The sequence below is a fragment of the Colobus angolensis genome, unplaced genomic scaffold (genome assembly GCF_000951035.1).
Source record: "Colobus angolensis palliatus isolate OR3802 unplaced genomic scaffold, Cang.pa_1.0 Scaffold84, whole genome shotgun sequence".
NCBI lineage: Eukaryota > Metazoa > Chordata > Mammalia > Primates > Cercopithecidae > Colobus > Colobus angolensis.
Window position 1 is genome coordinate 5,978,585 of NW_012122265.1, and position 10,420 is coordinate 5,989,004.

The 10,420-nt window shown below is 41.5% G+C and overlaps 1 protein-coding gene and 1 pseudogene across 2 annotated transcripts; both read left to right on the top strand.

Moving 5' to 3' along the window:
- Positions 1–6,717: 6,717 nt before the first annotated feature.
- Positions 6,718–9,178, top strand: HTR1A (5-hydroxytryptamine (serotonin) receptor 1A, G protein-coupled). The gene is made up of 2 exons (XM_011930132.1): positions 6,718–6,756; positions 7,117–9,178. The coding sequence occupies exon 2, from the start codon at positions 7,507–7,509 to the stop codon at positions 8,773–8,775; it is 1,269 nt and encodes a 422-aa protein (XP_011785522.1). The 5' UTR covers positions 6,718–6,756; positions 7,117–7,506; the 3' UTR covers positions 8,776–9,178.
- Positions 9,179–9,204: 26 nt separating this feature from the next.
- LOC105503269 lies at positions 9,205–10,092 on the top strand (annotated as a pseudogene). The gene has a single exon (XR_001000456.1). The product of XR_001000456.1 is annotated as an uncharacterized LOC105503269 (transcript).
- Positions 10,093–10,420: the final 328 nt, after the last annotated feature.

Here is a 10,420-nt window from a genome sequence, read left to right on the forward strand (position 1 = left end):
TTTGAAAAGAAAGTAACTATTATACTTGTGTAAGAAATTCACCTAAAACTTGAAGATACTGAAAAGATGAAATTTAAAATATAGAAAAATATATAGTAGGCAAAAAATTACAGAAAAAATGATTAGTATAGACAAAGTAGACTTTAAGACAACAGATGTTATTAGGGATAAAGAGGATAACTATTTAAAGCAGCCGGGTGATAGACTAATTCTAACACTGTGTGTACCTACTATTATGTCCTCAAAGTATGTTAAACAAACATAGACAGAACTACAGGGAGAAGTTATTAATATCCATAATAGATAATGGACTTCAGTAAGTTAAGACAAACAAAACAACAAACAACAGAAGAACCAATTTAAAAATAAGCAAAATATGTGTTCAAAATATATGAATATATATTAGAATATATGATAATTCACTGTGAAGAAACATGAAAAAACACTCAACCCTGATGAAACAATGGGAATGTAAACCATTTTTTAATGGTTGTAGTAGTTTCCAAGGACTAGGAACACAGCAAAGCACCACAAACCGGATGGCTTAAATCAACAGGAATGCATTGTTTTACAGATCTGGAAGTTGCAAGTCTGAGACGAAAGTGTTACAGCACAAACTGATAGCTCTAAGGGAGAATCTGCTATATACATCTCTCCTAGCTTCTGGTGGTTGCCAACAGTCTGGCTTTCGTTGGCTTGTGGTAGCATAACTCTAATCTTTGCGTCTGTTTTCACATGACATTCTTTCCTTTGTGTCTGTGTGTCTCTGTGTCTTCACATGGTATTTCTTCTCTGTGTTTAAATTTCCCTCATTTTATAAGGACACCAGTCATGGGATTAGAACACACGCTGATGCAGTATGACCTCATTTTAACTTGACTACATCTGCAAAGACCCTATTTCTAAATAAGGTCATATTCACAGAGAATGTGAATCCTTTATCCTCCCACGGGACACACAATTGAAACCCACAGCAGTGGTTATGAAATTTTGTATTACCAGTTTGGAGAAGAATTAGGTTTTATCTAGTCAAGTAGAATTTGGTCACGCTTTAGGACTCGATAAGTATATTTAGATCCTTGCTACTCTAGTCTATAAAGCAGCAATATCAGTGTCATCTGGGAGCTTAGTAGAGAAGCAGAGTCTTGGGCTGCACCCCAGACTTACTGTGTGGAAATCTGCATTTCAAACAAGATCCCCATGTAATTTATTTGAAAAGTGCTAATCTAGTCTACTCTAAGATACATGGATGCAAAAAGATATACATGAGAATGTGCATAGAAGTGTTATTTATAAGAGCAAAATCTAACCAGAGAATGGATAAGTAATTGTGGCGCTATTCATACAATTTAAATCCACAGAACAGTGACAATAAATGAACTAGAGATGCTTATATCAACACAGACAAATTTCACAAGGATAACGTTGAGCAAAAAAGAAAAGTTGCGAAATGTATATAGAATGATACCATTTCTAAATTGCTTAGGGAAACATACATATGATATAAAAGTACAAAGACATTCATGGGAATAATAAACACTAGATTCAAGAGTAAACAGGAACGTCAATTGAATCAGTGCGTTGTTTAAAAGCTTTTCTTAAGCACACAGTCATTTATTATATTATTCTTTATATTTTTAGTAAGTCCTATATAATATGTAATAAAATGTAAAAAATTAAGGAAACAATTCAAGGCTAGTACATAGCAGAGTAGTTATTTGAATCTAGAACTGTGGCCCTGAGTGGCTATATTCAACCAACACATTACTGCTTCAATACAGCAAATGACACAATTTTAGACCAGTATTTTATAATCACAATTATTGCATTTATATAATAGCATGCTGCATAGAAACATTAAAATACTCTGTAATATGAAGCACCGATTTAAGTTTTGCAACAAAAATGTCACTTGCCAAAGAAAATAAAAATGTGGGCATTTCCACCTATTGTTAAGTTAAACAGAGTAACTGCATTTTGTTTCAAAAATTGTTAGACTGAATTTAATTTCCAACTATCTTTAGATTAATAGGAAATTTTGAACTAGCATTCCAAACATTTTTCTCACCCCAGCTATGCTCTTACTCTTTCAAAAGTGAACAATAAAAATATTGACAGAAGGACAGCATTGTAAAAGTACATTTATTAATGTTTGTCACTATAGGTCTGTTAATTTCTCACAATAAAAATCCTCTCTTTGGGTTTTTACTGAATTTTTAAACATTTTATTAGGACCTAATAATTTCAAATACTTATTTTATGCTTTTGAACAAATGGATGAACTTCCAGGGAAAGAGTAGAGTCCTTTTCAATACTGATCATTGAACTTTCATTGGCATGTTCTTTTATTCCCTTCACTAACTTCTGATTATGTAAAGAAGTCTCCGAATGCAGCAAACACATCTTGTTTTCTACTTGTCTTTTACTCAGAATTTCCCAGAGAATTGGAAGCTTATCAAATACTTTAAAGAATGGGGAAAATGTAACATTCACATGCAAATTGCTTTCCTAATAAATTCTCGCCTGAAAGAGACTTTTTCTTCAATCTTCACTCTCTAAGGCCACCCAGCTCTCTTCTTCCACACTTTAGAACAATTATCAGTAGACAGAGAATTAATATTTTTACTTTACATCAGTGTTATTGCTATTATTGTTTAATCTTTATTGTGTGTTTATTATGAGCCAGTGAAATGTATTAAATGGTTTAATCTTCACAAGTCTATTATTATACTAGTTTCATTACTGAGGAAATAAGAGGGTTAATTAATTTGTTCAAGTCACATGCATAGAAAACACATGTTATATGTTTTTTTCACTCTTTATGTACTGTGCTTTTAGTATGTGTACTCAATGCACTAAGTCAACCTTACAATTCTCAAAAGCGGAGATTGATGCTTCCACTGTTTGTGTTTTATCATTGAAAACCCAGTGCAATTCCAGGCCTGCAAGTGCCTGACAGGGAGCAAAAGCAGTGATGAAATGATATTATTAGAGGAAAGTATATAGTGAGGATTAGATAAGAAAAAAGCAAAACACAACAAAAAAGTCAAGAAAACACAATACAAAAACAAACCATGCTGTTTTAAAGAAAAATTATTTTCTTGGCATTTTGGTTGCATTTTTTGAATCTTTTCACTGATAATCAGAAGACCACATTTCCCAAATTATCTAAGGAAAAGTTTCGTATAAGTTCTTTCTCCTAGTCATTTCCAGTCAAAATTCACAGTTCTGAAAAAAACACAATTGCTCTACTGCTATAGTATTTGGGGATTGGGAAGAATTAAATTTAGAATAATGTTTTTAACCTAACAAAATAATTGATTCTAGTTTTAATTACATGAAAAAAAGTAAAAACTTTTTTTTCATTAGGAGCTTTTAGAAACAAGTTTTATAATCTCATAAGCAAATATTCAACTCTTTACTATATAGATTCTTTCTTCAGTAATAAAGACAAATCAACTATAGTTTGGGGATAATGGACAAACATATCAATTACCGAGAAACTCCAACTACCAGCCTTCAGTAATGATAGGGCTTCAAGGTTCACAGCAACACTTCAGCTTAAATCTTTTTAGTTTGTGTCCCTGGTCAAGGAATTACATTGAAATGCTGGGTGTGTATCAAATTTCCTGTGAAAATGTTAAAAATATTTATCTTTTAAAAACGATTTTAGAGAAATTTCACATGATGGATGATGCATCATACCCTAAATTCATAACCTGACAAGTTTATGCTGGCATCTAGTAAATTCAAAAAGAAATAAAAGCAGAACGACTAGAATTTTTCTTTCCAAATGATATCATCAATAATATCCGTTACAAAGCTTGCTTTTCTTTAGGTTAACTTTAGAGGCCTTGAAGAATAAGAGCTCATCTCTTTATGCAGGAGCTTTGGTTTACAGCATTTACTTAAGAAATATTTAGTATTCTGTATCTTTAAGAGTTAAACATAGAAGAATTGGCTAAGTGAAAATGAAGAAATGCAATATCATTCTGTATATATCATTATATATCACAGTATTATTAGTTTAAAAAAGTTAAACATAAATATCTATTAGTCACTTGCAGACTGTGGAACCATAGTCAGTGCTATATACTTTCATACTTCTATTTCCCTCCTAGTATTCATAAGTGTGCCTTAAAAACTTTTAAAGTATAAGAAATAAAATGTTTGATATATTATGTGTATTATTTCTAAGAAAAAACTTGAATTACTTTGGATTTTTATAAACTTCGATAAATTCTGCATCATAGCATGTTAAAGCAGAATAACAAATGCTAGACCTCAGGAATATCAATTCCAGATTTTGCAGCATTTTAACTTTATGAGAAAAAATAAATTTGTCAGTTATTAAACTATTTGGGATCCAACAGATGAAAGCAGAATTCTAACATATTTATTGATTTATTTGTGATTTACATATTTACATGTGTGTTTGACACAATTCTTAATTATGTTCTTGATATGCATGTATTTGCTTCTTAAATTTTAAGTTTCCTTTATTTTACTTTGTTTATAGTCTCAACTATAATTGCAAAGTTTAATTTTAGAGAATTCAGCTTTTAAATGTTTCCCTGTTATAATTTTTGGACCTCCAGCTCTACCGTAACTGTAAATATAGTTCTGTATTTGTCAAGAGACTTTAGAAGTGGAAACAGATACCTTCACAAATCTTAAAAAGACTTCTTCAGAGTCTGTAAACAGCATGACCATGTATACTTATCTCTTTCTTTTCAGTGCAATGAATCATCAAAATGGCAGGCTCAGTGTGGTGGCATGCTGAAATGATTGAGTGGGAACTGTGCCCAGAACTGAACTGTTAAAAAAAAAATCTTATCCAAACACACTGTCCTGTACTGTAATGCATTGGCCCAACTAGATTCTTTTGGATGCTTTGGTGATTGCTCTTTTGTTTGTAATTTGTACTTCTGTACTTATCACTACTCTGTGAACCTTCTGCTCTAGCTAAAATGTTCTAATTGGTATTTTTAACCAGATCTGCTACTTCAAATTAAGTGTCACATTATGTGTAAAAACCATGTGGCAAAATTACAATAAGTTTGTTACATAAGTTTGAATTTTTTGCCCTGTACATACCCCTGGCCACCCTATTGAAACTCCTTAATGGTTAATGGTTCTCTCCTCATTCTTATGCTCTCCTCCTTACTCTGCTCAAAACATTCTTCCTCTCATCTAGCCATTCCTTTGGCTTTGGACCCATCTTTTCCTCTCTCTTCCCAGACCATTTCCGGTTAATACAACACATGGGAGAATTCAGAGCTATGAAATTCAGAGCTCAGATTTGACCACGATATTAAGATTATTGCAATCTCTAGTGAATCTGTGCATGTTATCCAGAGTCAGAGACCGCATTCTGCACTTTCCTTTCACCTCAGGCATGCATTCAGGATGTATAAGTGAAATGTTGTATGGTATGTTTACTGTAGTTGCTTAGAAGTCCCATTCTTTACCAATGCTCAAATGTGATTAAATTTGTTGTTCTTGTTAAAGGAAACAGCTTAGAACAAACCCATGTAAGTATCTTTATTTTCAATGATTTAACATTTCCAAATGTTAAAACCAGCACAGGTGAAAGTGTTTGCCTAGCTTTATTAAAATGGCATTCCCAGTTAGAACTTGTGAATGACAGATACTTCAGGCTTTCAAAGGAAGCTAAAATATATAATAATATGTTTCAGAGCAATTCAGAGCAAAAGAGGGCACTAAAACCAATTTTTAAAGAAAATAGGAAGGAGACAAAACTCAATGCTACCTTTTCTTTTAATAACTGTCTTCCTCTTTCTGGAAGAAGTTGTACTTTCTCAATACTTGCTTAATTTCTGCGTAAGTTTCCAGACGGCACTCTAAAACATTTGCCAGAAGGTGGCGACATAAACCCTTATTGCTTAGAGCTGTCCCAGGTACTGAACCCAGTTTCTGAGATTAAGAGAGGCTAGCCGGCTAGCGGACAGGAATTCCACCAAGTTTCCCCCAGAGGTTTGCAGGCTCTGGTAAGAAGTGCAAACGGCCATATAAAATGCCAGGCTTCACTTAAAACACATATGCAAATATTTCCATCCCTGAATTTGCTAGCCACAAAGTGACAATGTCACTGAAATTACAAGTGTAGTAGTGATGGAAAAGTGTGTGTGTGTTTAGAATATATATCACCTTGAGTTTTGTTCTTCATTTCGAGATGCAGTTGTTTACCTCTCCTTGTCCTTTGACACGTCCTTTATAATTTCGTTCTCTCCCAGTTCCCCAAGGTTAAAAAAAAAGTCACAGGCAATATCCTTCCCGATGGAATCCAGTCTAACTGTTAGATGATAACGGAGGGGACTGTTAGATGATAACGGAGGTAGCGTTTTTGTTGTTGTTGTTTGTTTGTTTGCTTATTTGTTTGTTTGTTTTGAGACGGAGTCTTGCTCTGTCGCCCAGGCTGGAGTGCAGTGGCGTGAGAACGGAGGGAGGTAACTTTTTAAAAACGAGACACACTCTGTCTTCTTCCTTCAATTAGCAATTATTGGGAGACTGACCCAGGACTGTTCACCTTCCCATTCAGGCTCCCTGTGCTTCCTTTTCTCATCTCCTATTGCCACTTAGGGATGCTGACACGATTTAAAAATTTGACAGATAATATGAGGCAATGAGTAGTTGGAATTCCCTTCCCCCGAATACCCCCTCCCCAGTTTGACTGGGTTGGAGGAGGAGTTTATCTGTTACAACCTTGGTCTGACCGACAGGGATCCGGTGTGTGTAAGTGAGTTCTGAGTCTCTGTTGACAAAAAGGGACCGGAATGCAAAGACGCTGAGCTTGAGGGAGAGGAGGGCGGGGACCCAGAGGAAAGAGGCACTCCTCGGGGTTGGGGAAATATTAGGAGGGGAGGGTTAGAATGGGAAGGAGGGAGCCTGGCTTTCGAAGCGACTCACAGAGGGATAAATAAAGGGAAGTGAGGAGGAAGAGCGAGACTGAAAGGGAAGGCAAGTGGGGAGAAGGGGGTCGAAAGAGGCAGAAGAAAAAGAGAGAAGAGAGAGGAGGAGAGAGGGGGAGAGAGGGAAGGAAGGAAATAGGGAGAGGAGGATCTGACCGTGGAGGATGGGGCTTCTCGGTTCTAGATATTTCTTGGATTGGAGACTGTTTGCTAGAGGGGAGACTCCAGCTCCTCCGGCAGCCAGTTCGGGAGCGGCAAAGTAAAATGGACAGCGACAGACAGACGTTCCAGCCACCTCTCCGCCGCCCGGAGATCCTGGAGCTGCTTTCAGGCCAACTCCAGTTTCCCAGCTGGAGCCTCTGAACGCGCTGGACTGCGCGAGTCCGGGGAGCGCCTGAAAGCTGCTCCTCGGAGATATCTTCGCCGAAGCAGTAAGAACTTCCTGCTTGGGTGCCTGCATTCCCTTCTTCCGAAACTTCCCAGGAGAAGGGGGGGAAGACCCCAGGGGAAGGGGCGAGGCGGATCTTCGCGCTGCTTTTTCTTCCCTCACCGTTCCCGCGCCGGGCGCGCAGGCATGGATGTGCTCAGCCCTGGTCAGGGCAACAACACCACATCACCACCGGGTCCCTTTGAGACCGGCGGCAACACTACTGGTATCTCCGACGTGACCTTCAGCTACCAAGTGATCACCTCTCTGCTGCTGGGCACGCTCATTTTCTGCGCGGTGCTGGGCAATGCGTGCGTGGTGGCTGCCATCGCCTTAGAGCGCTCCCTGCAGAACGTGGCCAATTATCTTATTGGCTCTTTGGCGGTCACCGACCTCATGGTGTCGGTGTTAGTGCTGCCCATGGCCGCACTCTATCAGGTGCTCAACAAGTGGACACTGGGCCAGGTCACCTGCGACCTGTTCATCGCCCTCGACGTGCTGTGCTGCACCTCATCCATCCTGCACCTGTGCGCCATCGCGCTGGACAGGTACTGGGCTATCACGGACCCCATCGACTACGTGAACAAGAGGACGCCCCGGCGCGCCGCTGCGCTCATCTCGCTCACTTGGCTTATTGGCTTCCTCATTTCTATCCCGCCCATGCTGGGCTGGCGCACCCCGGAAGACCGCTCGGACCCCGACGCATGCACCATTAGCAAGGACCACGGCTACACTATTTACTCCACTTTCGGAGCTTTCTACATCCCGCTGCTGCTCATGCTGGTTCTCTATGGGCGCATATTCCGAGCTGCGCGCTTCCGCATTCGCAAGACTGTCAAAAAGGTGGAGAAGACCGGAGCCGACACCCGTCATGCAGCATCTCCCGCCCCGCAGCCCAAGAAGAGCGTGAATGGAGAGTCGGGGGGCAGGAACTGGAGGCTGGGCGTGGAGAGCAAGGCAGGGGGTGCTCTGTGCGCCAATGGCGCGGTGAGGCAAGGCGACGATGGCGCCGCCCTGGAGGTGATCGAGGTGCACAGAGTGGGCAACTCCAAAGAGCACTTGCCTCTGCCCAGCGAGGCTGGTTCTACCCCTTGTGCCTCCGCCTCTTTCGAGAGGAAAAATGAGCGCAACGCCGATGCGAAGCGCAAGATGGCCCTGGCCCGAGAGAGGAAGACAGTGAAGACGCTGGGCATCATCATGGGCACCTTCATCCTCTGCTGGCTGCCCTTCTTCATCGTGGCTCTTGTTCTGCCCTTCTGCGAGAGCAGCTGCCACATGCCAACGCTGTTGGGCGCCATAATCAATTGGCTGGGTTACTCCAACTCTTTGCTTAATCCGGTCATTTACGCATACTTCAACAAGGACTTTCAAAACGCGTTTAAGAAGATCATTAAGTGTAAGTTCTGCCGCCAGTGATGACGGAGGAGTAGCCGGCCAGTCGGGGCTACAGGATCTGCCCCATACACTATGCTTCCCCCAACCCTAGGGAATCAACACTTAAGATAATTTGCCACTTCTCCTCTGTCTCTCTGCTCCGCCCCTGGCTTGCAGACCTGGTCCCCTCCCCACTTCCCGCTCCAGCGCAGGGCGCTTTGTGCAAAGGAGACCCAGCGGCGGGGCGTGAGAGCCCAGAAAATTCAGAGTTTGTGAGAAGCGACATTGGCTCAGACTTTGCCTTTAGCATCAGTTTTGATCCCAGCAATTGCCTCTTTTCTCTTCTATCCCCTAAATCTTTGCGGTAGATGTTTAATCCTTAGTTGTTCAAGGCAGAAAATCCAAAAATAAAAAATAAATAAACTGTACACACAGCTGCCGCGCCCACTAAGGGGCTCCACCCGATCACCTAACTTCTAGAACTTGGACTTGAGGTTCGGGAATTTGCTCCATCTCTCCCGCCCTCTGGCCCTTGAAATATTCACCTTTTCCTCCCCATTTTTATCTTTTATTTTCTTTCATTGCTTCCCTCTCTGCCCTCGCCCATCCTTATGCACGAATCTGCTGGTCCAGAGAGGCGGAAGAGGCTGCTTTTCCCCGTGCCAGCGGTGCCCCCGGGATTCCCTGTCTTCGCGCAGACTTGAGATTAACTCTCTCGTGCAGTGCACAACCCCTGCTTCCTTTGTTTCCTTGGACTCAAAACAAGTGGCTAGAAGGTGTCTCTTAGAGTGGACTTGTAAGTACAAGGCCGGGCCAGTGGGGGAGAGCGAGGAGGAGGAGGGTGTGCAGACCACTTTGTCTATGCTTGTCTTGGTGTCAGCACTCACCAAAGAAGCTGACAATCATACAGTGGAGAGAACGGACGCTGTTTGTACAGGTAGCTGGCGAGTGTGTACGTCCTGGCATCGCCACTTACTTACTGCGGGAGGCGCCAGCCGGCCGCTGTTTGCGCTCTGGGGACGCTGAGAGGCCTGGGATCCATGCGCCTCCCCAGCCATCTGTGCTCTGGCAGCGCGGTAGACGCTCCTGGCTGCTGACTGACTTACCGGATCTGGGTTACTCCGCCTACGCTCTGGGGCGCCCTGAAGTGCGGGTAGACACCTGAGGTTTTTGCCATAGCCGGCGGCGCAAGGTCCAGCGGAACTCTTGGGATTGGAGAGACCAAGAAGGCTTTAAAGGGGTGACATGCTGGGGCGGCAAAGAGGAAAGGTTCTCCAGGGCGCGCGTGCCGGAGCCTCCAGCTGGCTGCCCCAGTAAAACCTGAAAGAGCTATTTTATCCTTACGATGTAGACTTTTTCCTCCTAATTCAGGTTCTTGTCCTTTTTGGATCGAGGAATAATTCTGCTGAGCGTGTCCCAACACTCACTGCATTTGCTTTACAGTACATCCAAGACACAATGTTAGCAGAACTTTGTTTTCCAAATAGAAATTCTGGGCTTTCAGTGGAATGCCCAGATAGTCTATAGGTTAGCACTATCTGTGACAGCAGGCAGATAGTTTAAATAGCAGGGTCCTAAAGGACTAGTTAGGAGGTGGTCTTCCTGGGGAAGCTAAGAATCTTTTATGGGATTATTTGCTCCCTGGCGTGACCATTGTGCTGTGCCAAGGGTCTACAGAAACCAGCTT

Coding starts and splice junctions, on each gene's coding strand:
- HTR1A (XM_011930132.1), top strand. CDS start 7,507: ATGGATGTGCTCAGCCCTGGTCAGGGCAACAACACCACATCACCACCG.